This window comes from Halichoerus grypus, chromosome 6 (assembly GCF_964656455.1).
Source record: "Halichoerus grypus chromosome 6, mHalGry1.hap1.1, whole genome shotgun sequence".
NCBI lineage: Eukaryota > Metazoa > Chordata > Mammalia > Carnivora > Phocidae > Halichoerus > Halichoerus grypus.
Genome location: NC_135717.1, coordinates 83758729 through 83786676, shown reverse-complemented (window position 1 = coordinate 83786676; position 27948 = coordinate 83758729). Strand labels below are relative to the sequence as shown.

The 27948-nt window shown below is 39.1% G+C and overlaps 1 protein-coding gene and 2 pseudogenes across 3 annotated transcripts; 1 reads left to right on the top strand and 2 right to left on the bottom strand.

Moving 5' to 3' along the window:
- Positions 1-67: 67 nt before the first annotated feature.
- Positions 68-27904, top strand: CLEC4A (C-type lectin domain family 4 member A). Of its 3 annotated transcripts, XM_078075559.1 has the most exons (7): positions 68-4389; positions 7019-7139; positions 8510-8526; positions 8740-8823; positions 23884-24035; positions 25521-25636; positions 26644-27659. In XM_078075559.1, exons 1-7 carry the CDS (start codon positions 4308-4310, stop codon positions 26789-26791), a joined length of 720 nt encoding a protein of 239 aa, XP_077931685.1. In that variant the 5' UTR covers positions 68-4307; the 3' UTR covers positions 26792-27659. The 3 variants fall into 3 exon arrangements, with proteins under 3 accessions (XP_077931685.1, XP_077931684.1, XP_035972388.1); XM_078075558.1 differs by lacking the exons at positions 7019-7139; positions 8510-8526; positions 8740-8823 and adding an exon at positions 27762-27904 and having other exon boundaries at positions 70-4389; positions 26644-26770; XM_036116495.2 differs by lacking the exons at positions 7019-7139; positions 8510-8526; positions 8740-8823 and having other exon boundaries at positions 74-4389.
- On the bottom strand, positions 19324-20097 carry LOC144382341 (elongation factor 1-alpha 1 pseudogene; annotated as a pseudogene).
- LOC144382033 (putative elongation factor 1-alpha-like 3 pseudogene) lies at positions 20298-21477 on the bottom strand (annotated as a pseudogene).
- Positions 27905-27948: the final 44 nt, after the last annotated feature.

Below are 27948 nucleotides of genomic sequence, written 5' to 3'. Positions count from 1 at the left end.
CCCATCTTGTTAAAAAAAATCACAAATATTTACTATCTTATGAAACTAGTCATTTTGAGGTATTGTAATGATTTATGATACCAACTGCCTGGAGTTAGGCCAGATTTCATAGATTAAGGTCATAGTCCTCCACAAGACTGCCCTCATTTCAGATACTAGCCACAAGTTTGGGGAATTTCAGGGCTTCCCTTACTTCTGATCAACTTTGTACAAATTTGGGGGTTCCCATGACTCCCTCAGGTTTGATAATTTGCTAGAACAACTCACTGGATTCAGGAAAGTGCCAGCCATACTTTCATTATAGCAAAAGGATATAAAAATCAGAACTATCCATAGGGAGAGATGCATAGGGCGAGATCTGAGAGGGTCCCAAAGATGAAGCTTTCATTGTCCCTGTGGATGCACATTAATGTATGACAATACACATAGTATTACCAGCCAGAGGAGCTCGCCTGAGCTTCAGTGCTCAGAGTTTTTATTGGAGTTTGTTACATAGGCATGCTTGATTGAGTCATTTGCCACAAGGCTGAACTCAGTCTCCATCCCTCCCTGGTCTGGGCTGATTTCTCATGGCTCAAAGCCCCAGCCCTCTAATCCCATGGTTGGTCTTTCTGGCTTGGTCAGTCCCTATCTTGAATCATCTTGTTAGCACAAACTAGGGGCTCACTAAGAGTGACTTCATTAGCATAAACTGTCAGGGCCCACTGTGAATAACAAAGACATTCATATTACTCAGGAAATTCTAAGGATTTAGAGGCTGCCTCCCAGGAACTGGGTACAAAGGCCAGCCAAATTATTAATTGCACAGATATTTAAACTATAATATGATGGAACATACGGAGAGTGAATGAACAAGTGAAGGTACACCATCAACTTAAGAGTTGTGGAACCTCCACTCTTTCCTCGTGATAGACCCTGTACCACACATGACATGCAACCAACACTGAGCCCGTATGATAGTAATAAAGCTTATTTTACTTAACATTTTAAATACTTATTAATAGATGTTCTAGTATTTTATTTCTGTGCCCTGGGGTATTGTGCCCCATTTTAGAGATCACTGCTCTAGAGATCCCTTGGCTAAATTATTTAAACAGTGCTACAGACTGAATGGGTCTCCTGAAAATTCATATGTTGAAATCCTAATTCCTGATGTGATGGTATTAGGAGGTGGGGCCTTTTGCGGGTGACAGGTCACGAGGGTAGAACTCCCATGAATGGGATCAGTGTCCTTATACAAGAGACCCCAGGGATTTCCCCCACCACTTCTGCCAAGTGAGGACGTAGTGAGAAGACAGCCATCTATGAATTAGGAAGGGGGTTTCTCACCAGATAGTAAATGTGCTGGCATCTTGATCTTAGATTTACCAGCTGCTAGAACTGAAAAATAGATTGTTGTTTAAGCCACACAGTCTGTGATATTCTGCTGCCCTTGACATGTCTCCCTGTAGGTAGAATGTATTTCCCTGCCCTATTCATATCCAGTCCAGGCGACTTCCATTGGCCAATGGGATCATAGTGGATATCATGTATATCTTATCTGAATAGAGAATTGGAATGTTTCTGCATGTTTCAGCTTATCAGGAGCTGCTCTAGGAACCTAGGTTCCAGAATGAGAAAATACTAAGAGAAGAGCCAAGCAGAGTTACAATGAACCTTATGCAGACCATAAGCTCACATGCAGTGTGAGTGAGATACAATTGTTTGTCGTTGTAAGCCACTCAGATTTTGGGGTTGTTTGTGATATAGTGTAATCCAGTTATAATGTAATTTTTTTTTTTTAAGATTTTATTTATTTATTTGAGAGAGAGAGAATGAGAGAGAGAGCACATGAGAGGGGGGAGGGTCAGAGGGAGGAGCAGACTCCCTGCAGAGCAGGGAGCCCGATGCGGGACTCAATCCTGGGACTCCAGGATCATGACCTGAGCCGAAGGCAGTTGCTTAACCAACTGAGCCACCCAGGCGCCCAGTTATAATGTAATTTACTCCAGGGAAAGAGAGATACCTTTAGGAACATACTTTGTCTTTTCTTTACAAACTTAGATTGTTAAGTCTCTGATAATCAATGGTTATTCTTGGGAGGAGGGTGTATGCGTGCACACATGCAAGTGTGCAAGTACTTGTTAGGTCTAGTAGTTATTTGCTAGAAAATTTGCAAGAATCAGCCCTTCCCCATCTTACCTTTTTTTCATACCCTTTTCCCTTTCCTTACCAAACAGTTCAGTCCTAAATGAAATCTTAGGTAGAGCAGAACAAGGTAGGTGTCTGATGTAGGGTGGGATGGGGGAGCAACAGTGGCCTGGTGCAGGATGTCAGAACTCAGGCAGGGTGAGAAGGGTGATATTCAGGAGGTTGGCTTGAGAGTGGTGTGGGAGTCCAAAAGAGTCTAGAGAACATCTCTGCCGGAGTGGGAGAGTATTTCCGGCACGGGGAACCACACTCTGTAGTGAGGAGAGTGTCCACACATGGTAATAGCCTGGTATAGGGAGGGTATCAGAAGCAGCCTGGTCTGGGGTGCCAGTGTTGGAAAGGTGAAGAGGACGTCTATGTGGTGGGGTAGCCAGGTGCAGGGAGCTTAAGCAGGATGATCCTTCCTGGGAGGTGGGAGACCTGGCATGGGGTTTCATGGTCCAAACAGAGTGAAGAAAGTGTACATGCAGAGGGTAGACCTGGTGTGGGTTTTAGAGGCTGGACAGGGTAAGGAAGTTGTCCATGTGGGAGGGTAGCCCAGGGTGGGGACTCCGAGCCCAGGAAGGGTAAGGAGAGCTTCCACGCATCCAGAGGGATCTTGTGTAGGGTTTTAGAACGTAAGTGGGATAAGGATGGATTCCAAGTGAGGGTTAGGGAGCCAGCATCAGCAGTCAGAGTCTAGGCAGAGTAAGGGGGGATTTCCTATGGAAGGTGGCCTAGCATAGGGTGTCACACCTGAGCAAGATGATGTCCATGGGGGTTGGCTAGCTCTGCAAGAACACCCAAGCAGGATAAGGGCTCCAACAATAATGGTGGCCTGGGTTGGGAAGTCAGAGCCCAATCAGGGAGAGAAGAGCATCTTTGTCAGGGAATGACAAAGACAGAAAATTGACTAAATTCAGGGGATTACTCAAATAAAAAAAAGTAGTCAAAGACAATGGAAGCAAGTTTCTTACTGTAACAGAAGGGAGTTAGAAATGTGGAAGGGAGAAAACTAGAATGAACTCTTTAGTGTTGGATTGGAATTAGAGGTTATTAGTGTGAATGCATGGTTTTCAACGTACCTTGATATAGAAATAAATGAGGTTAGTGTGTGTGTTATGCAGGTGATGGAGGAGTTTGGTGGGGGAGATTAAAAGAAGGAGGATCATTTGGAGAGAGCTGAATCTAGGGTGTGAGCTAAGAGCATGTCTGGGAAGATTCTATATGAACGATTCAATTTTTCGAGTGCTTTCCTCTTGTCCTTTAGAAAAAGTCATATTTGTGACTGAGTTATCTCCTAATTTGTGATTCCATTAAATTATCCTAACTTGTTAAAAAATAGTCACATTGACCTATATCGTCTTGTTGCGGTGTTGTGGGGATTAAAGGGATAGAGATGGGTGGTGTAAAGGCTGGCCTACTCCATTAACATCCAGCAGAGAGAGCTGCTTTCAGGAGTGCTGGAAGTGACTAGCAAAATGAATGGAGATCCATGCGGGAGTTAGTTAAGAACAGGGAAAAACAGCACTGGGGAGCAGCTTCAGAAGACATGTGATAAGCTTTGACTTCCCTACTACTTTAGAAGATACTGACTGAAAGTGGAGGGGCTAACATGTGAGTTTTTTGTCAGTGATCCTCTCAGAATGTGGTACCCAAAAGGTGCCTGATCAGCTACAAATGATGAAGAGAATACAGCATGAATGCGTATATGCCCAGGTTGGTCCAGAAATAATTATGTTTGCATATAGATGTACACAAATATTTGAATTTCATTCTTGCTGGTGAGTTCAGATAATACAAGTCTCAGAAAAGATTTCTCAATTGCTTAGTTTCCATTTGTTTACTTCCTGTTTTTTTTTTTTTTTTAATCTACCCTTTGAGTTCCTAAGTTCCTACTTTTATTACACTTGCTGACATATGTTTAAATGCTGTGATTCTCACTGTGTTGGTCCTGGGGATTGGGCTTCTCTCTGAGGTTTTTAATTTTCATGAGATTCCTCTTAGGGTTATTTGCCTATCAGGGGCTCCTGTTCTTGATAGGAAGCATGACAAGTTGCCACCATGTTTGGGTTTCATTTTAAGATGTTTTAAGGAAGAGGTTAAAAGGATTTTTTGAACAGAACAGATTTCTCAATATGACTTCAGAGACCACTTATGCTGAACTGAGTTTCAAAAATGAATCCAAGTCCTCAAGCACCAAATCATGGCCTCCTGCAGGTAAGAAGCATTTTCTGGTGGTCAGAGTTTATGATGAGATGAAGGATGAAGAGAGAATGCTATAAATGAAGCATAGGTAATGTTAGTTGCTGCTTCTCTGGCCGCAGTTGGGACACATTGGATTCTCAGAAGATTGAGTTGCCTGAAGATAAGCATTAAGGGGGTGTACAGTTATACTCTAACAAAATTGAGGTGTGACAAATCCTCTACAGTCCTGAGCTCAGGAGAGTGCTAATTATGCTGAGAAGTTGTTCTGTACTTTCTGACGCTGAGTGAGATACAGTCAAGAGATTGGGTACAGGTCTTGAAACCATCAACCCAAATGCAGGGGCTATTGATGAATTAGCAGGCTCAGTTAGAGGGGAAGAATTTGAGTAGAGAATGTTGTGGGTGTATTTGTTAGTACCGGACTAAAGTGGAACCAAAGACCATTGCATATGAAAGAAGAGAAAGTTACAAAGAGAGTCTCTAACATTACAAGGGAAATTGCCCTGCATTCAGAAAATCTATTGCATACCCCACTTGTCAATACTTCATAACTTTGAGAAAACAATTCTTTTTATTTCTTTATGGAGGTATGATTGACAAATAACATTATATAGTATCCCCCTTATCTGTGGGAAATATGGTCCAAGATCCCCAGTGAATGCCTGAACAGTGGATAGTACTAAACCCTATATACTGTGTTTTTTCCCTATGCATATATACCTATGATAAAAGTTTAAATTAGGCACAGTAAGAGATTAACAGCAATAACTAGTAATAAAACAGAACAATTATAACCATATACTATAAAAGTTATATGAATATGGTGTCTCTCTCAAAATATTGAACTGTATTCACCTTTCTTTTTCTTGTGATAATGTGAGATGATAAAATTCTTATGTGATGAGATGATGTGAGGTGAGTGACATAGGCATTGTGACCTACCTAGTGTTAGGATCATCTGCCTCCAGACCACAGTTGACCACAGGTAACTGAAATCATGTAAAGCGAAACTGTGGGTAATGGAGGGGACTACTGTCTTAGTTTCAGGTGTACAGTGTAATGATTTGATTTTTAAAAAAATATTTATTGGACAGAGAGAGAGAGAGACAGTGAGAGAGGGAACACAAGCAGGGGGAGTAGAAGAGGGAGAAGCAGGCTTCCGGCTGAGCAGGGAGCCCAATGCGGGGCTCGATCCCAGGACTCTGGGATCATGACCTGAGCCGAAGGCAGACGCTTAATGACTGAGCCACCCAGGCACCCCTGATTTTTGTATATATTTGTGAAATGATCACTAAAGTAAGTCTAGTTAACATTCATCGCCATAAACAGTTACCCAATTTTTTTTTCTAGTGATGAGACCTTTTAAGAGTTAATCTCTTAGCAGCTTTCAAGTATGTAATAATACTTAATAATTGATAATACTGTAATAATCTATAGCATTAACTATAGTAAACATGCTATACATTACAACCACAACTTCTTTATTTTATAACTGGAAGTTTGTACCTCTTAATCCCCTTCACTCATAACCCACCCCCCCACCCCACCTCTGTCCATCACTGATCTGTTGTTCTCTGTATCTGTGAGTTTTGCTTTGTTTTGTTTTTCGGATTCCACAGATCAGTGAGATAATACGGTATTTGATTTCTCTGACTTATTTCACTTAGCATAATGTCCTCAAGGCTCATCTGTGTTATCACAAATGACAAGAGTTCCTTCTTTTTTTATGGTGGAATAATATTCTATTGTATATAAATATCACATTTTCTTTATCCGTTCGTGGATGGGTGGACACTTAGGTTGCTTTCCTATCTTAGCTACTGTAAATAATGCTGCAGTGAACATAGGAGTGCATTTATCTTTTTGATTTAGTGTCTTTGTTTTCTTTGGGTAAATATCCAGTAGTGAAGTTAATAGATCATATGATATTTCTATTTTTAATTTTTTGAGGAACCTCCATTGGTTTCCACAGTGGCTGCACCAGTTTACATTCCCGCTAACTGCGTGAGGGTTCCCTTTTCTCCATATCCTCACCGACACTGTTATTTCTTGTCTTTTTGATACTACCCATTGAGAAAATAATGAAATAGTGACTTAACCATTAAATAGTGACTAAAAAGTTCTGACTGTATTTTAAGAATGTGATGAGGGAATGACTATAATAAAGATTTATGTGCTATGGCATTATTTAAAGTAGTTAAAGTTGGGAACAATCTGGAAGATTATTTACATATCTAATGAAATAATATGCCACCATAATAGAGAGTGTTAAAGAAGAAAATATGCTTGTATGAAAAATGTTCATGGTATAGTATATAAGAATGTAGTAGGTCAGAAACCAGTATATATGGTATGTCAATCCTGTGGGAACATGTGTATGTGTGTATGTATGTATGTATATACACTTTGAGAAATTACTGAGAGGATATATACCAAAACATTAGCAACAGTATTTCAATGGATACTGTGCTTTTATATATTTTCTGAAGTTTCTACAATGAACATTATTATCTTTTTTTCCTATTTTCATATTATTTCAAATGTCATATCGTTGGCAATACTATGTCATCCAAGGGAGAAGGAGAAGGGAAGTAAGAGCCAGAATTTATTACTGATGAACCTCATTTGATTTCTCCTTCAGCTCCCAAAGAGAAGACCAGCCCACACAAAAGTAACCCCAGTTTTCCCAAGCTACTTTTTGCCTCATTGCTGGTACTTCTACTGCTATTGGCAATCTCATTTTTTATCGCTTTTATCAGTAAGTACCCATCTGAATCTATGAGGAATGTCTGTCTTACATAAAGAGATGACATCCATTAGATACATTTAATGATGGGTATATCCAGAAATCTGGAAAAGAGGTCTTCTTTGGGGTTGGTGGGGAGGGACACAATTAATGGGAATCTGTTAGGAATTTTGTTATTTATTTGAATTTAGTTTATAAAAATAATGGACTCCACTCTTTAGAGAAATTGAAGAGTACATGTGTGTACATGTGTTTGTGTTTAGAGAGACATCTGTTAGGCACCATTTCTACCCTAGATAGTTGTGGTAAATGAGGACAAAGCTATATTTGCCTATTAGTGTTTATAAGGCCGGGGGTTTTTGAGTGTACAGAGACGTATTTTGAGATGAGCTGGTGAACAAAAAGAGATGGGAAGAAATGTTCCGGGAGAGAAATGTCCTGCCCAAGACTGTAAGATCTAAAAGCCAATTTAGCAAATAAGTGGATTTCCTCGTATCTTTGGCTTTAAGAATTTGTCGAATTTTTAAAAGGCATAAGAAGTAGTGAAGCCAGTATGTGGTGGGTCAAGGAGCAAATGGCAGATAAGGAGGAAAGAAAGAAAATTCACTTTCTAGAGGGAGAGGTAAGTTATTTTTAAGTTGTGAGTATATTGGTGTGGTGAGGAATAAGAGCCATTTAGGAGTAGATAGAGTAAAGGAAAGAAGATGAAGAAAATAATGCCTATTCCTCCTGATTAATGTTGGATTAAAAAAAAAATTCGGGTGCCTGGGTGGCTCAGATGGTTAAGCGTCTGCTTCGGCTCAGGTCATGATCCTAGGGTCCTGGGATCGAGTCCCGCATCGGGCTCCCTGCTCCTTGGGAGCCTGCTTCTCCCTTTGCCTCCCTCCCTCTCTCTCTCTCTCTCTGTCTCTCATGAATAAATAAATAAAATCTTAAAAAAAAAAAAAAATTCTTACTCTGTAGGTAACCCAGAACTCCTCAGAATTAGCTCATTTCCCCCACAAAGACCTATGCTGTGTACATCCTCAGATAGAAGTGTTTGTTTTTCCTCCATTCTTCCACCTCCCAGGCTTAGCCTTTGCATTTAGTATTGAAGGAAAATATGGATAAATCCCTTTGCAGTCATTCTAATGGAACTATCATGTCCTCTTTCAACTACTGATCTTTCAGCTGTTCCTGGGGAAATCTATGGTTTCAAAATCAGTAGAATTAGGATTACATTGAATGTGGGGTGATGAGACATCTTTTCTGTAGTCGGGATCCTTCTCAAACAATTGGGCATTTGTAGATTTTGTTGCTATAAAATAGAATCTAAGAAAGTAACAATAGAAGGCAAAGTCATAACACTACCAGGAAAATGAATGGCCTTTTTTTTTTTTTTTTCAGTTTTTTTTTTCAAAAATATTCTCAGCTTCTTAGGGCGCCTGGGTGGCTCAGTTGGTTAAGCGACTGCCTTCGGCTCAGGTCATGATCCTGTGGAGTCCCTGGATCGAGTCCCACATCGGGCTCCCTGCTCGGCAGGGAGTCTGCTTCTCCCTCTGACCCTCCCCCCTCTCATGCTCTCTCTCTCATTCTCTCTCTCTCAAATAAATAAATAAAATCTTTAAAAAAAAAACATTCTCAGCTTCTTGAAAAAAAGACTACAAAAGAACTCACTCACACAGAATTGGACTGTATGAAAGAAAATTTGACCATGGAAGGTAAAAACTAATATGCCTATAATTCAGTGGTTGACTATACTATATAAGGATACCAAGTCAATATTTCCAATAAGATTCACAGGTGGATCATACTAAGAAGTTGAGTCTCATGGTCATTTTAAGCTTTAAGTGTAGAAATACATAAGACCTAAAATTCTTATATGCATATCTTTATCTGTAAAATGAAATAGTCTTCATTGTGGAGCTGGCTGTTTAAATCCATGGGTAATCTCTTTATGGAATGATTGTCCAGCCACATCCTTGGTGTTCTCTCCAAACACACTTTCTCAGTTTTTGTATTATGGATAGGCTGAGAATTTTCCAAATCTTCAAATTCTGGTTCCTTTTTGTTTAACACCTTCTTCAATTTATCTCTTTCCTCTTGCATTTTACTATAAGCAGTAAAGAGAAATCAGACCACAGCTTTAACACTTTGCTTAGAAATCTCCTCTGCTAAATATTCAAGTTTATAAGTTCTATCTTTCACAAAACATTAAACACAACGCACCAAATTCTTTGCTATTTTATAACAAGAATTGCCTTTCCTCCAGTTTCCAATAACATACTTCTCATTTCCATCTGAGACCTTACCAGAAGCACCTTTAATGTTCATATTTCTACCAACATTCTTTTTATTATAGGATATGTGTATTCTTTGAGATGATAGGAGCTTTCTCTACAGCTCTCTTTTCTTTCTGAGTCCTCACCAGGATTACCTTTAACATCCATATTTCTACCAGCAGCTCTTTCAAGGCAACCTAGGCTTTTACTAGCAGGCACCTCAAAACTCTTCTAGCCTCTACCCATCATCCAGTTCCGAAGCCACTTTCACATTTTTAGGTATTTGTTACACTCCACTTTGGTGCCAAAATCCATATTAGCCTGCTTGGCTGCCGTAACAAAATATCACAGACTGGGCGGCCTAAACAACAAATTTATTTTCTCACAGTAATGGAGGCCAAAAGTCCCAGGTGACATAAGAGTTGGTTTCTGGTGAGGCCTTTCTTCTTGGCTTGTAGACAGCCACCTTCTTGTTGTGTCCTCACATAGGCAATTCTCTGTGTGAATGGGGAGGGAGAGCTTTCTGGTGTCTCTTCCTCTTCTTATAAGAACACAAGTCCTGGGGCACCTGGGTGGCTCAGTCAGTTAAGCATCTGCCTTCAGCTCAGTCATGATCTCAGGGTCCTGGGATCGAGCCCCGCATCGGGCTCCCTGCTCAATGGGGATCTGCTTCTCCCTCTCACTCCGCCTGCTGCTCAGTGCTTGTGCTCTCTCTCTGTCTCCGTCAAATAAATAAATAAAATCTTAAAAAAAAAATAAAGAACCCAAGTCCTATTGGATTAAGGCCCTACTTTTTTAATAACCTCATTTAACCTTTATTACTTCCTTAAAGTCTACCACTGTAGTCACATTGAGTGACATGAATTTTTGGGGAACACAATTCAGTTCAAAACAAGTTTCTATGTAATTTATTGGAAATTCTTGTGTATGTGGTATTTGTTTCTTCTATCCTGTTTATTAATTTATTCAATCATCTATCTATATCAGCATGTATTCATGGATATTTATCTTATACTTTGGGTTGCAGTCCAATACTATATTTATTTTGTTGCTCAAATTGTTCTGCCTTTGCCACTGGGAGTTCTTTCAATTCGTTCCTGTGGCCCTTAGACTTGCCCCATCAATGTGATGTTATGCTTTGTTTTTGAGCACTTCCTTACTTTCTGGGACTGTAATATTCTCTGGGCTTATGTTGTATATTTCCTGTCTCAGTCTTAGAATCAGCTATTTTTCTGTGGAGCCATGGCTCCTGTTACTGAAGAATGGTATTAGAAACCAATATTTGTGAGGAATTCTTAATCTCAGGAAACAAACTGAGGGTTGCTGGAGTGGGGGTTGGGGTGGGAGGGATGGGATGGCTGGGTGATAGACACTGGGGAGGGTATGTGCTATGGTGAGCGCTGTGAATTGTGCAAGACTGTTGAATCACAGATCTGTACCTCTGAAACAAATAATACATTATATGTTAAGAAAAAAAAAAAAAGAAGAAGATAGCAGGAGGGGAAGAATGAAGGGGGGGAAATCGGAGGGGGAGACGAACCATGAGAGACGATGGACTCTGAAAAACAAACTGAGGGTTCTAGAGGGGAGGGGGGTGGGAGAATGGGTTAGCCTGGTGATGGGTATTAAAGAGGGCACGTTCTGCATGGAGCACTGGGTGTTATGCACAAACAATGAATCATGGAACACATCAAAAACTAATGGTGTAATGTATGGTGATTAACATAACAATAAAAAAATTAAAAAAGAAACCAATATTTGGATACTAGGTATGCTCATTGCTAATGAGGTGTTATTTCTTTTAGGCCCCCTCAGTTCACAGAACAAGGAAATATATATGTGTGTACTAACCTGTGCATGTACATATATTGATAAATATTTGTACTGTAACTATGTATATCTGTAATAAGGTACACATCAGTTTTTACTGATGTCTAAAACTTTCATTGATTACATTGCATCATTCTAGCCTACTCCCCCTTGTTATCTTTAATGACCACTCCAACAGAGAGAAATCTGGTTCCCATCATCTGTTCAGTACATTTACATAATTATTCGATTCCAGTTAACACATATAGCAGTATCAGAGTTGTAAACTCAAACCACCATGGGAACCAACTTTATCAACTAGAATAGAGTCTTTATCTTTATCAAATAGAATAGAACCTTTATCTAATAGAGATAATCTTTATCTAATAAAGATAATATCTTTATCTAATATTTAATCTAAATATCTAATATCTTTATCAAATAGAATAGAATATGTGCAGTTTCTTTTGTCTTTAATCCATTCCATTTCCAAAGTTATTGCGGTCATCCTACCCACCCCTAGTGTGGTTGTTTCCAACACTTGTAATATAGTTAGATTCTCTTGTCACAGTCTTCATTCTTTCATGGACCCCTGGACCTCCTAAATGAATTTTTAAAATTTGCATGCATGGCGCCTGGGTGGCTCAGTTGGTTAAGCGTCTGCCTTCGGCTCAGGTCATGATCCCAGGGTCCTGGGATTGAGTCCTGTATCGGGCTCCCTAGTCCGTGGGGAGCCTGCTTCTCCCTCTGCCTCTGCCTCTCTCTCTGTCTCTCATGAATAAATAAATAAAATAAATAAAATTAAATAAAATTTGCATGCAATAACTATGTAAAGTTATGTGGATTTTGACAAATGCATAATGTTATGTATTTTTACATAAAAATCTCCTGTGCTCTACTCTCCTTTCCAGACTCTTGGTAACCACTGAAATTTTGACTGCCTATATAGTTTTGCCTTTTCCAGATGTCTTATCATTGGAATTACAGTTGGTAGTCTTTTTACTCTAGATTATTTAATTTTATCATTTAATTTTTTTTATTGACGTATAATTAACATACAATGTTATATTAGTTTCAGGGGTACAATATATTGATTTGACAATTCTATATGTTAATTAATGTTTACCTTGGTAAGTATAATCACTATCTATCACCATACAGTGTTATTAATATTATTGACTATGTTCCCTATGCTGTACTTTTCATCTCCATAACTTATGACTTATTTATTTTATAAGTGGAAGTTTGGGGACACCTGGGTGGCTCAGTTGGTTAAGTGTCCAACTTTTGATTTCCACTCAGATCGTGATTTCAGGGTTGTGAGATCGAGCCCAGTGTTGGGCTCATTGTGGGTGTGGAGCCTGCTTAAGATTGTCTCCCCCTTCCTCTGCCCCTCCCCCTCTCCAAAAAAAAAGAATATGAGTGGAAGTTTGTACTTCTTAATGCCCTTCATCTATTTCACCCATTCCCCACAACTTCCCATCTGGCAACCATCAGCTTGTTCTCTGTATTTGAGAGTCTGTTTGTTTTTTGTTTTTTGGTTTGTTCATTTCTTTTGTTTTTTATATTCCACAAAGTGAAATTATATGGTATTTGTCTTTCTCTATCTGACTTATTTCACTTAGCATAATACTCTGCAATTATAGTCCATCCATGTTGTCACAAACAGTAGGATTTCCCTCTTTCTCATGACTGAATAATGTTCCACTGTATATAAATACCACATCTTTTTTATCCATTCATCTATCAATGGGACACTAAGGTTGCTTCTATATCTTGGCTACTATAAACAATGATGCAATAAACATAGAGGTGCATTTATCTTTTCGGTTTAATGTTTTTGGTTTTTGGGGAGTGTCAGTACTCAGTAGTGGAATTACTGGATCATATGATATTTTTATTTTTAATTTTTTGAGGAACCTCCATACTGTTTTCCATAGTGGTTATACCAATTGACATTCCTAACAGTGCATGAGGGTTCCCTTTTTTCCCACCTCCTAGCCAACACTTGTTATTTCTTGTCTTTTTGATGTGATCCTATCTGGCTGGTGTGAGTAATATCTGACTATAGTTTTGATTTGCATTTCCCTGATGATTAATGATGTTGAACATCTTTTCATGTGTCTGTTGGTCATTGTATGTCTTTGGAAAAATGTCTGTTCAGGTCCTCTGCCCATTTCTAGTAGGATTATTTGTTTCTTTGGGTGTTGAGTTGTATAAGTTCTTTATATATTTTGGATGTCAACCCCTTATTGGATATATCATTTGCAAATATTCTTTCCCATTCACTAGGTTGCCTTTTTGTTTTGTTTATGGTTTCCTTTGCTGTGAAAAGCTTTTTTATTTCGGTATAGTCCCAGTATTTCATTTTTGCTTTTGTTTCTGTTGCCAGAGGAGATATATCCATAAATATGTTGCCAAGAGATTACCATCCCTATTTTTTCTTTTAGGAGTTTTATGGTTTTAGTTCTCACATTTAGGTCTTTATCCATTTATTTTCTTTTTTTTTAAATATATTTTTTAAGATTTTATTTATTTATCAGAGAGAGAGAGAGACAGAGGCAGGCAGAGGGAGAAGCAGGCTCCTTGCTGAGCAAGGAGGCCGATGTGGGACTCGATCCCAGGACCCTGGGATCATGGCCTGAGCCGAAGGCAGAGGCTTAACCGACTGAGCCACCCAGGTGTCCCTATCCATTTATTTTCATGTATGGTGTAAGAAAGCAGTCTAGTTTTATTCTTTTGCATGTTGCTGTCCAGTATTCCTCACACCATTTATTGAAAAGATTGTATTTTTTCCTCTGTATATTTTTGCCTCCTTTGTCGTAGATTAATTGACCATATAACTGTGGGTTTATTTCTGCGCTTTCTGTTCTGTTCCCTTGACCTATGGGTCTATTTTTGTGCCAGTACCATACTGTTCTTATTATGATAGTGTTGTAGTGTATCTGGAAATGTGAAATTGTGATACCTCCAGCTTTGTTGTTGTTGTTGTTGTTGTTTTTTTAAAGATTTTATTTATTTATTTGAGTGAGAGTGAGAGAACACAAGAGGGGGAAGTGGCAGAGGGAGCAGCAGAGAGAGGGAGAAACAGGCTCCCCAATGAGCAGGGAGCCCAATGCGGGACTCGATCCCTGGATCCTAGGATCATGACCTGAGCCGAAGGTGGATGCTTAACCAACTGAGCCACTCAGGTGCCCCCAGCTTTGTTCTTCTTTCTCAAGATTGTTTTGGTTATTCCAGGTCTTTTGTGGTTCCATACAATTTTAGGATTATTTGTTCTAGTTTTGTGGAAAATGCTGTTGTTATTTTGATGGGGATTACGTTGAATCTGTAGATTGCTTTGGGTAGTATGGACATTTTAACAATATTAATTCTTCCGAGTCATGTGCATAGTATATCTTTGCATTTGTGTCCTCTTCATTTTCTTTCATCAGTGTCTTATGGTTTTCAGAGTATAGGTCTTCTACCTCTTTAGTTAAATTTATTCCTAGGTAATTTACTCTTTTTGGTGCAAATGTAAATGGAATTGTTTTCTTAAATTTTCTTTCTAATATGTTGTTATTAGTGTGTGGAAATGCAACAGATATATATATAATATAATATATTGATTTTGTATCCTACAACTTTAATGAATTTATTTATTGGTTCTAATAGTTTTTTGGTGGTCCTTAGGATTTTTTGTATGTAGTATCGTGTCAACCACAAATAGTGACAGTTTTACTTCTTCCTTACTAACCTGGATGCTTTTCATTTCTTTTTTCTGTCTGATTGCTGCAGCTAGAACTTCCAGTACTATGTTGAATAAAAGTGGTGAGAGTGGACATCCTCATCTTGTTCCTGGTCTTATAGGAAAAGTTTTCAGTTTTTCATCATTGATTAATGTTGTTAGCTGTAGGTTTGTCATATTTGGCCTTCATTATGTTGAGGTACATTCCCTGTAAACCCACTTTGATGAGAGTTTTGTCATGAACAGATGTTGTATTTTGTCAAATACCTTTTCTGTATCTGTTAAGATGATCGTATGGCTTTTACCCTTCCTCTTTATTAACATCATGTATCACCCTTGCTTTCCTGGAATAAGTCCCACTTGACTGTGGTAAATGATCCCTTTAATTTGTTGAAATCAGTTTGCTAATATTCTGTTGAGGAATTTTGCATCTATGTTCATCAGAGATATTGGCCTATAGTGGTTTTTGTTTTTGTTTTTGTTCTTGTTTTGTTTCGTTTTGTTTTTAGTGTCTTTGTCTGGTTTTGGTATCAGGGCCTTGTAGGGCAAATTTGGAAGTTTTCCTTCCTCTTCTGTTTTTTGGAGTGGTTTGGAAGAATAGATATTAATTTTTCTTTAACTGTTTGGTGGAGGGGCGCCTGGGTGGCTCAGTCAGTTAAGTGTCTGCCTTCAGCTCAGGGGCGCCTGGGTAGCTCAGTTGGTTAAGTGTCTGCCTTAAGGGTCCTGGGATCGAGTCCTGTGTTGGGCTCCCTGCTCAGTGGGAGAGTCTGCTTCTCCCTCTGCCTGCCACTCCCCCTGCTTGTGCTCTCTCTCTCTCTCTGACAAATAAATAAAAATCTTTAAAAAAAAAATAAATGTTGGGCGCCTGGGTGGCTCAGTTGTTAAGCATCTGCCTTCAGCTCAGGTCATGATCCCAGAGTCCTGGGATTGAGCCCCACATCGGGCTCCCTGCTCTGCGGGTTCCGCCTGCTTCTCTCTCTCCCACTCCCCCTGCTTGGGTTCCTTCTCTCTCTGTGTCTCTCTCTGTCAAATAAATAAATAAAATCTTTATTAAAAAAAAAAATGTTTGGTGGAGTTCACCTGTAAAGCCATCTGGTCCTGGGCTTTTTTTTCTTGGGAGGTTTTTGGTTACCAGTTCAATTCTGTTATTAATAATTGGTCTGTTCAAATTTTCAATTTCTTCCTGGTTCAGTTTTGGAAGATTGTATGTTTCTAGGAACCTATCTATTTCTTCTGGATTGTCCAGTTCGTTGGTCTTCAGTTTCTCATAACATTCACTTATAATTCTTTGTATTTCTGTTGTGGCAGTTATTTCTTCTCCTTTATTTCTGATTTTATTTGAGTCCTCTCTCTTTTTCTTAATAAGTCTGGCTAAAGGTTTATCAATTTTATCTTTTCAAAGAACCAGCTCTTGGTTTTATTGATCTTTTCTATTTTTTTTAGTCTCTGTTTCCTTCCTTCTGTTAGCTTTGGGTTTTATTTGTTCTTCTTTTTGTAGTTCCTTTAGGTCTAAGCTTAGGTTGTTTACTTTAGATTTTTCTTGTTTCTTGAGATAGTCCCGTATCATTATATATTTCCCTCTTAGAACTGCTTTTGCTCCATCCCAAAGATCTTGGACTGTTATGTTTTCATTTTCATTTGTCTTCTTGCATTTTTAAATTTCCTCTTTGATTTCTTGGTTGGCCCCTTCATTGTTTAGCAGCATGTTGTTTAGCTTTCACATGTTCTTTTTTCCCAGTTTTTTCTTGTAATTGATCTTTAGTATTATACTGTTGTGGTTGGAAAAAGTGCTTGATATGATTTCAGTCTTCTGAAATTTACTGAATCTTGTTCTTTGGCCATGTGATCTATCCTGGAGAATGCTTTATGTGCACTAGAAAAGAATGTGTGTTCTGCTGTTTTTGGATGGAATGTTCTGTATATATCTGCTAGATCAATCTGGTCTAATGTAATTTAAGACTACTATTTCCTTGTTGATTTTCTATCTGGGTGATCTACCCATTGATGTGAGTGTGGTGTTGAAGACCCCTGCTATTATTGTATTACTCTCAATTTCTACCTTTATGTCTGTTAATATTTGCTTTATGTATTTAGGTGCTCCTATGTTGGGTGCATAAATATTTATAACCGTTATGTTCTCTTGTTGGATTGGTCCCTTTATCATTATGTAATGATAGAAGTATACCCTTCTTTGTCTCTTACTACTTGTTTTCAAGTCTGTCTTGTCTGGTACAAGCTTTGCTACGCTGTTCTTTTTCTTCTTTTTCATTTGCATGGAATACCTTTTTCCATCCCTTTACTCTCAGTCTGTATGTTTCTTTAGGTCTGAAGTGAGTCTCTTACAGGTAGCCTATGGATGGATCTTGTTTTTAATCCAATCAGTTACTCCATGTCTTTTGATTGGAGCATTTAGCCCATTTTTACATTTAAAGTAATTATTGGGGCGCCTGGGTGGCTCAGTCAGTTAAGCATCTGCCTTTGGCTCCGGTTGTGATCCCGGGGTCCTGGGATCAAACCCCGCATTGGGCTCCCCACTCAGGGGGCAGCCTGCTTCTCCCTCTCCCTCTGCCCCTCCCCCCCACTCATGCTCTCTCTCTCACTCTCTCTCTTGAATAAATAAAATCTTTTTTAAAAAAAACCCCAAAACCCCAAATTAAAGTAATTATTGGTAGGTATGTACTTTTTGCCATTTTGTTAATTGTTTTCTGGTTGTTTTTGTAGTTCTCTGTTCCTTTCTTCTTCTCTTGCTCTTTCCTTGTAGTTTGATGACTTTCTTTAGTGTCATGCTTGGATTTCTTTCTCTTCGTTTTTTGTGTATCCATTACAGTTTTTTGGTTTGTAGTTACTATTAGGTTCATATATAGCATCCTATGTGTATAGCAGTCTATATTAAGTTGATGGTTGCTTAAGTTCAAACACATTCTGAAAGTACTAAATTTTTACTCCCTCCTTTACATTTTATGTATATGAGGTTACATCTTGCATTTTTAAATTTTGTGTATCCCTTGATTGATTATCATAGATACAATTGATTTTACTGCTTTTTGTTTTAACCTCCATGCTGGCTTTATAGGTGATTAATTAAATTTTTTTAAAGATTTTATTTATTCATTTGAGACGCAGAGATGGAGAGAGAGAGAGAAAGCATGAGCAGGGAGAGAGGCAGAGGGAGAGGGAGAAGCAGGCTCCCTGCTGAGCCAGGAGCCCGATGTGGGGCTCAATCCCAGGACCCTGGGATCATGACCTGAGCTGAAGGCAGACACTTAACCATCTGAGCCACCCAGGTGCCCCATAGGTGATTAATTAAATCTTTGCTATATGTTTGCTTTTACCAGTGAAATTTTTTCCTTTCATAATTTTCTTACTTGTAATTGTGGCCTTTTCTTTCCACTTAAAAAAGTCCCTTTAACATTTCTAGTAAGGCTGGTTTAGTGGTGATGAATTACTTTAACTCAGTTTGTCTGGGAAACTATCTCTCTTTCAATTCTGAATGATTGAGTATTCTTGGGTAGAGTATTCTTTGGTCATAGGTATTTTTCTTTTTAGCACTTTGAATATATCATGCTGTTTTCTTCTGGCCAGCAAAATTTCTGCTGAAAAGCCAGCTGATAGCCTTATGGGATTTTCCCTTGTATGTCAGTTTTCTTTTCTCTTTCTGCTTTTAATATTCTCTCTCTATTATTACATTTTGCCATTTTAACTATTATGTGGACCTTTTTTTAAAGATTGTATTTATTTATTAGAGAGAGAGGGAAAGCACGAGCAGGGGGCAGAGGGGTAGAGGGAGAAGCAGACTCCCTACTGAGCAGGGGGCCTGATGTGGGACTCAATCCCAGGACCCTGGGATCATGACCTGAACCGAAGGCAGACGCGTAACCTGAGCCATCTAGGTGTCCCTCTTTCTGAAGTTTTAATGTGGATTTCTTGTATACAACATATAGCTGAGTCTGGTATTTTGATCCATTCTGACAATCTTCGTGTTTTAATTGGTGCATTTAGACCACTGACACCCGAAGTCATTATTGATATGGTTTTTATCAATATCTATCATATTTGTAATTTTTTTCTATATCTTGCCCTTGTTCTTTGTTCCTTTTTATCTTTTATCCTTTTTATCTTTATCTTTATCTTTTTTATCTTTTATTATTGATATGGTTTTTATCAATATCTATCATATTTGTTATTGTTTTCTGCATCTTGCCCTTGTTCTTTGTTCCTTTTTTATCTTTCATTCACTCTTTTTTTCTTTTTTTTTTTTCTCATTAAATTTTGTTTTAATGGGTCTCAAAATTCTGTGACAGATTTTTGGTCAAGTTGTTTCCATTAAAAAGTACTGATTTTAAAAACTAATAACTTAAAACTGCCACACACACACACAAAAAAAACAAATGGTCCACAAAACATTCTCCTTTCCTTCTGAAGGTTTTACGATGCATTGTTATCATTAACCAGTCTTTTACTATTAAACTTAAATGGCCAATTGACACAAACAGTTCTGAGACCGTTCTTCCACCACTGATTAAGACTGGGGTGGCAGGTATTGGGGATAATATTCATTTAGCCTTCTGAGCTTTCTGGGCAGACTTGGTGACCTTGCCAGCTCCAGCTGCTTTCTTGTCCACTGCTTTGATGACACCCACAGCAACCGTCTGTCTCATGTCACGAACAGCAAAACGGCCCAGAGGAGGATAGTCAGAGAAGCTCTCAACACACATAGGCTTGCCAGGAACCATATCAACAATGGCAGCATCACCAGATTTCAAGAACTTGGGACCATCTTCCAGCTTTTTTCCAGAACGACGATCTATCTTCTCCTTCAGCTCAGCAAACTTGCAAGCAATGTGAGCTGTGTGACAGTCCAGCACAGGTGCATATCCAGCACTGATTTGGCCTGGATGGTTCAGGATAATCACCTGAGCTGTGAAGCCAGCTGCTTCCATTGGTGGGTCATTTTTGCTGTCACCAGCCACATTGCCACGATGAACATCTTTGACAGATACGTTCTTCACATTGAAGCCCACATTGTCCCCAGGAAGAGCCTCACTCAAAGCTTCATGGTGCATTTCAACAGACTTTACTTCAGTTGTAACATTGACTGGAGCAAAGGTGACCACCATGCCAGGTTTAAGAACACCAGTTTCGACTCGGCCCACAGGGACAGTACCAATACCACCAATTTTTTTTTTTTTTTTTTAAAGATTTTATTTATTTATTTGAGAGAGAGAGAATGAGAGACAGAGAGCATGAGAGGGAGGAGGGTCAGAGGGAGAAGCAGACTCCCTGCCGAGCAGGGAGCCCGATGCGGGACTCGATCCCGGGACTCCAGGATCATGACCTGAGCCGAAGGCAGTCGCTTAACCAACTGAGCCACCCAGGCGCCCCCAATACCACCAATTTTGTAGACGTCCTGGAGAGGCAGATGCAAGGGCTTGGCAGTTGGACGAGTTGGTGGCAGAATGCAATCCAGAGCTTCAAGCAGTGTGGTTCCACTGGCATTCCCATCTTTACAGGTGACTTTCCATCCCTTGAACCAAGGCATGTTAGCACTTGGCTCCAGCATGTTGTCAACATTCCAACCAGAAATTGGCACAAATGCTACTGTGTCGGGGTTGTAGCCAATTTTCTTAATGTAGGTGCTGACTTCCTTAACGATTTCCTCGTATCTCTTCTGGCTGTAGGGTGGCTCAGTGGAATCCATCTTGTTAACACCAACAATTAGTTGTTTTACACCCAGGGTGTAAGCCAGAAGGGCATGCTCACGGGTCTGCCCATTCTTGGAGATACCGGCTTCAAATTCACCGACACCAGCAGCAACAATCAGGACAGCACAGTCAGCCTGAGATGTGCCTGTAATCATGTTTTTGATAAAGTCTCTGTGTCCTGGGGCATCAATGATGGTCACATAATACTTGCTGGTCTCGAATTTCCACAGGGAGATATCAATGGTGATACCACGTTCACGTTCAGCTTTCAGTTTATCCAAGACCCAGGCATACTATAAGAAGAATAGACTATCTATTCTGTAGTTTGAATATGATATGCCTAGATGTAGTTTTCTTTGGCATTTATCCTGCTTGGTGTTCTGTGAGCTTTTTGAATCTGTGGTTTGGTATCTGTCATTAATTTGGAGGAAATTCTCAAATGTTATTGTTTCAGTATTTCTTGTGTTCTGTTCTCTTTTTATTCTTCTTCTGCTATTCCCATTATGCATATGTTGCACCTTTTGTAGCTGCTCCACATTTCTTGGATATTCTGTTTATTCCCCCCTTCTTCCCCACTCCCCACGTTCTTTTCCTCTTTTTAGTTTTGGAGGCTTCTATTGAGATACCCTCATGCTCAGATTTTTTACTCAGCTGTGTCCAGTCTAATAATGAGCTCACTAAAGACATTCTTCATTTCTGTTACAGCATTTTTGATCTTTCATGTTTCTTTTTGGTTCTTAGAATTTCTGTCTCTCTGCTTACATAGCTCATCTCTTCTTGCATGCTGTCTACTTTGTTCATTACAGCCCTTAACATAGTAATCGTTTTAAATTTCTGGTCTGAGAATTCCAACATCCCTGCTACATCTGAGTCTGGTTCTGATGCCTGCTTTATCTCTTCAAACTGGGGGGTGGGGTGGGATGTTGTTTGTTTTTTAGTATGCTTGGTAATTTTTTCTTGTTAGCTGGATGTGATGTACTGAGTAAAAGGAACTGCTGTAAATAGACTTTTAGTAATGTGGCGGTATGGCGTGGTGAAGGGGAAGCATTCTGTAGTCCTATAATTTTGTCTCATTCTTTTAGTGAGTCTTTGCCTCTAGACTTTGAACTTGAAGTGCTTCTCAGCTCTTCTAATTACTTCCCTTAAAGTGGAACAGGATGGCTAGAGTGGGTATTTTCCCTTTCCCTAACCAGGCTCTGATAAAACCACAGCAGGTTAGGCTCTGGTTACATAGTTTTTCCTGAGGGTAGACTTCATTTAAAAAGAACAGAATGCTTTGGTATGTTTCAGAATCGCAGCTGTGCCCCTCCCCTTGCCAGAAGCACAAGGGGAATTTTCTCAGATAAACCTGGTAGAGCTCCAGAAGGTAAAACTCTGCAAGTTTTTCCCTCCTTCCCCGCCATTGACTGGATTACCCTGGAGTTTTTATCTCTCAGATTTTCCACGCTGAGCTTCCAGCAATTCAACAATTACAGTTCAGGTTTCCCTACCCTGGGATTTGTTCCCACAGAAGTTTTGGCTCCTGGATTTTTGCTTCGGTAAGTTGTGATCCTCTGTATTTGTCTGTCTGCATAATTTTGAGAGCAGTGTCTTAGCCTGTGAAGAGTTGTTGATTTGCAGTTTGTTCATCTTTTTACTTGTTGTTAGGATGGAATGGCAATTTCGACCTTCTTGCATGCCAGACTGGAAACTGGAAGTCTATTTATTTTTTTAGTCTATTTTGTCTCTGTTGTTTGAGTAATTTCTATTATTCTTTCAATTCACTGTTTTTTCTGTCCTCTCCATTCTGCTGATGAGCCCATCCACTGAGCTTTTTATTTTATTATATTTTTCAATTATAAAATTCCATTTGGTTCTCATTTATATCTCTAATTTGTTGGCTGAAATTTTCTATTTCTTTTCTGAGGTATTCTTTTTTTCCATTTGGTTCAAACATCTTTGTACTTTCCTGTTGAAGCATCTTTATTATGGTTTCTTTAAAATTTTTGTCAGAGGGGTGCCTGGGTGGCTCAGTCAGTTCTAAGTGTCTGCCTTCAGCTCAGGTCATGATCCCAGGGTCCTGGGATCAAGTCCTGCATTGGGCTCCCTGACCAGCGGGGAGCCTGCTTCTCCCTCTCTTCCCCGCTCGTGCTCTTTTACTATCTCTGTCACTCTCAAATAAATAAATAAAATCTTAAAAAAATTAAAAAAAAAAAAAATCTTTGTCAGATAATTCTAATATTTCTTTTATCTTGATATTGGCATGTATTTATTTTCTTTTTTAAAAATTAATTTTGAAGTTGAAAACAGAGCTACCCTATGACCCAGAAATTGCACTACTGGGTATTTACCCCAAAGATAAAAATGCAGTGATCCGAAGGGGCACATGCACCCCAATGTTTATAGCAGCAATGCCCACAATAGCCAAGCTATGGAAAGAGCCTAGATGTCCATCAACAGATGAATGGATAAATAAGATGTGATACACACACACACACACACACACACACACACACACACACACACACAATGGAATATTATGCAGCCATCAAAAAATGAAATCTTGCCATTTGCAATGATGTGGATGGAACTAGGGGGTATTATGCTAAGCGAAATAAGTCAGAGAAAGACAAGTATCATATGATCTCACTGATATGAGGAATTTGAGAAACAAGACAGAGGATCATAGAGGAAGGGAGGGAAAAATGAAACGAGACGAAACCAGAGAGGGACACAAACCATAAGAGACTCTTAATCTCAGGAAACAAACTGAGGGTTGCTGGAGTGGAGGCAGGTGGGAGGGATGGGGTGGCTGGGTGATGGACACTGGGGAGGATATGTACTATGGTGAGCTCTATGAATTGTGTAAGACTGATGAATCACAGACCTGTACCCCTGAAACAAATAATACATTATATGTTAATAAAAAATTTTTTTAAAATTAATTTTGAGAACTTGTAATTCATGGTATGATGGGTAATTTTCCATTGAAACCTAGATATTATTGTGTAATATCTAAGAGTCTGGATCTTCTTTAAGTCCTCTGTTTTAGCTGGCTTTTTCTGACACCACTCTGGCAAGGGAGATGGGACCCTACCTTGTTACTGCCTGACATAGGTAGACTTGATCTCCTTGACACCTGATTGGTGGGCTCCTTGCCACTTCTGGGTGAAGATGCAAGTTCCAGTTTCCTTGAGGTCTTCCTGGGTCCTGAATTTTGTAATACAACACACTTAAACTTTTTCTTTTTTATTGGACATCTGTGGCCTTCTGTCAATACAGAGAAAGATTGGAGCTGCTGCCCAAAGGCTTGGAAGTCATTTAGTTCCAACTGCTACTTTATTTCTACTATAACAAGAAATTGGACTGAGAGTGAGAGGAACTGCTCAGAAATGAAGGCTCACCTGCTGGTGATAAACACTAAGGACGAACAGGTACTTTCTTTCTTTTTTTTTTAAAGATTTTATTTATTTATTCATGAGAGACAGAGAGAGAGAGAGGCAGAGGGAGAAGCAGGCTCCCAAGGAGCAGAGAGCCCGATGCGGGACTCGATCCCAGGACCCAGAGATCATGACCTGAGCCGAAGGCAGACGCTTAACCATCTGAGCCACCCAGGCGCACCTAACAGGTACTTTCTAATAGATGATGGAGTCAGGAGTCCTGCCTAGTTGTTGTATACCTCTCTTGTCTAAGGAGTTTTTTTTTTTTTTTAAAGATTTTATTTATTTATTTGACAGAGATAGAGAGCACAAGTAGGCAGAGCTGCAGGCAGAGGGAGAAGGAGAAGGAGAAGCAGGCTCTCCGCCGAGCAGGGAGCCCAATGTGGGGCTCGATCCCAGGACCCTGGGATCATGACCTGAGCCGAAGGCAGACGCTTAACCAACTGAGCCACCCCGGCGCCCCTTGTCTAAGGAGGTTTTTCACTGTTTTGGAATATTGGTGGTATGGCAGAAGGCTTTTAGTAAAACTGATAAGAAAGGCTACCTAAGCCTTCAGATACTACACCTTCTTCCTGTTTCCATAAAACTAATCTCTCCCAAAATAAGTTGGGGCATTTAAAGTATCATATGTGGGGTTTGAGTTGAAGAACGAAAATGTTTTAGGCTGAATATCAGTTTATTATTTCAACATGTAAATATTTTATAAATTATTAACTATTTCACTGAGAAAGGGGTATTATAGCAATAGAGAAACAAAGTTCAATCATGAAGAATCACAGTCAACAATCAGGAATGAAGTTAAAGAAGTTATGAAAGGAAAATGATTGAATCTGCAAAAAAATTTTTCATGCATGACTTTGAAGAATACCACCTCTTAGCGAAAGGGGGAAGTGAATCTGAGATGAGAATTCATTATGATCCTGGATAGAAATTGCTTCCATTTGTGTTGAACATTGCTGTATTCTGAATGTTTATGTCTCCCCCAAACTTCATATGGTGAAATCCTAACCCCCAAAGATGACGGTATTTGGAGGTGGGGCCTTTGAGACGTGCTTAGATACTGAGGGTGGAACCTTGATGAATGGCATTTGTATTCTTATAAAAGAGACCCCACCCAGCTGCTTCGCCCCTTCTACCATGTGAAGACACAGGGAGAAAAAGCTGGCCTTCACCTGACCATGCTAGTACCCCGATCTGGAATTTCCAACCTCCAGAACTGTGAGAAAGAAACTTGTTGTTTATAAGCTACCCAGTCTGTGGTATTTTGTTATAGCAGCCTGAGCAGACTGAGCCAAGCACCATGCTCACAAGTGATCTCTTTGATCCTGCACTGTTCAGCCGGAGAAGACTTCAGCTTCTGGGCAGGGCCCCCCTGTCGCTCTTCCTGGATCCTTTCCTTTTCTTCTCTTCTCCCTAAGGCTGTAAAGAACTCCGTTCTACCTGAATACTCTAAAGGCTATAACTCTTTTCTTCCTTTAGGATTTTATCTTCCAGAACCTGGATACATATTCTGCTTATTATATAGGGCTGTCAGACCCAAAGGGAAAAAGAGATTGGAAATGGGTTGATCAAACACCATACAATGAAAGTGTCACGTGAGTACAGAATTAGATAAAGGAATCCTGAGCCCTGGATCATGCAGGGATTTTAGAGTGTTACAACTATCAGCTATGAAAATAAAATAGCTTACTCTTCTTTTAACTCTTGGGTTAAATAATTTTATTTATTATCTCATTTAATCATCACAGGAACTCTATGAAGCACACAGTATTATTTTTCCCACTGTAGAGGTGAGGAAATTGAGTTTAGAGAGTTTAGATAACTCAGCAAAGATTATCTAGCATTGGTAACAAATGATCCTCAAATCCAGCTCTATTTGACACCGAAGTCTGTACTTCTAATTACTACATTATATCTCTAAATAGAACAAAAATTTATGTCAATTAAGATCATGGCCGATTATTGATTTAATATTTCTCATAAAGCAAATGAGCTAACTTCTGATAGTTACAATATCTCATATTTACGTAGGTCTTTTTTAAAACTCTTAAATACTTCAGTGCGTTTTAGTACAATACCACCTTTGATCCTCCTATCACTGTGTGAAACATATAGGAATATGACTCTAGTTACTATGTTTTAGATATGGAAATCAGGGAAATTAAATTACATATCTAAGATAACAAGGATCTTAGCAGATTTAGGGGTTTTAACTAGTTCTTTGGACTCCAAAAGCAATATATATATAAAAAAAGGAAACAACTATAATGATACTTGGGACTGGGATGAAATCTTTCTTTTCCATCATTTAAGGGAGCTTATGGACTGGCAGTCCCTTGGGAACAGGACATAATGATGGACAAATAGAAGGGCTATCTGTTAGGAGAATGTTTAATGCAATAAGATGACACAATACTGGGTGATGTAAGTTTTTGAGGAAATGCCAGAGCTTCAGGTAGAGGAGAAACTGCATGAGAATTAGAGAAGGAATGATTTGGGCATATCTGACCTTGACTTCCACACGGTTCAGCCCCAGCCCCCTCCCTTGCCCTTTTCAAAGCACTGTTTGAAGAAACAACCTCATCCATTTTTTCCCTTTCAGATTTTGGCACTCGGGTGAACCCAGTAATCTTGATGAGGGTTGTGTTAAGCTACATTTTCGTTATCTATCAAGAAAATGGGGCTGGAACGATGTTCCTTGTAATGGACATCACAAGTCGATTTGCAAGGTGATGAAGATCTACTTATGAATGGGAACATTCTGCATGAACATGTAGTTGAATTGGTATCCACTATTACAGAGATAGCTAACTTGCTCTTTTTATTCATGTGTAAGTCTTGTGTAAGGAATCTTCATAGCATTTTTCAGTAGGCTGTCACCTATTCCATTTATGATAGAATCAGTATACAGATTCATTCATTTGTGCCTTCTCCATGTGTAGAGACCATACTGGAGAGCTCTTTTGCAGACACATGGAGGAAGCATGAGCATCCTTTCCAAATTTTTGTTAGAGGAGTTAGATATTTTGCTAAGGAGTTAGATATTGATATAATTATATGATGGGGTTCCTCCATTTGTCTGGATTTTTTTTTTTCATGAGGTTGGTCAAAAGCGAAATAATCCTGTTACTTTCCATTCCTCTCAGACATATTTATTACCTTTAACTGAAGCATATTATGTGACAGTTGGAATATGATACACATCAATGGAAGTTAAGTTCCAGCTTTGTCCCAGTAGACTATTTGGGTTTCTTAACATTCTCTGTTCAGTCTTAGACTGTCATTTAACATCAGTGTACAGTCGAAGGGAAATCAGAAATTGAACATTAGAGATTTAGAATTAGAAGTAACTACTAGTGAGTTGACATAGATTTATAATCCCTAGTTTTTTTCTTTGCTTCAGTTTTATAGTTTCTGTGTGTAGATTGCCACTCAGAATGGCTCCTGGTTTATTCTTGTTCCCCTTTTCATTGAAGTTCTTGCTGACCATTTTATTTATACTACAATGTATAACATATTTACTTTTACATATTTACAGTAAAGCCTGTTATTCATTGCTTTCATATGCTAATTATAATTGATCATAATAAAGCTGATTCTAGCCATGGCTATCCCAGTGTGACCTCTTGAGATTATGCCCTGATTATCTTGATGCAACTGAGTAATTACATTTGCCACTCATTTCCTGACTGTATCTAAAAATGAGTTATTTTTATACAGATCTGATCTTATCCATTGTATGTAGAATTTACCAGTTTATTCTTCAGAGAGCAACTTACAATTCTGGAAGAATTCTAGGTAAGCCTTACTTACAAAGAGCTTTTCCCACTATTATTTCAATAATATGGGGTTGGAGTGAAGGGCAAAAAGAACCACTTTACTAATGCTTTTGATTGTCAGAATAGAG

Excerpts from the sequence above, each read along its gene's own strand:
- CLEC4A (XM_078075559.1), top strand. The coding sequence starts at position 4,308 with ATGACTTCAGAGACCACTTATGCTGAACTGAGTTTCAAAAATGAATCC. Across the intron at positions 4,390-7,018 it reads CAAATCATGGCCTCCTGCAG|CTCCCAAAGAGAAGACCAGC; the intron begins GTAAGAAGCATT and ends TTTCTCCTTCAG. Across the intron at positions 25,637-26,643 it reads CCATACAATGAAAGTGTCAC|ATTTTGGCACTCGGGTGAAC; the intron begins GTGAGTACAGAA and ends TTTCCCTTTCAG.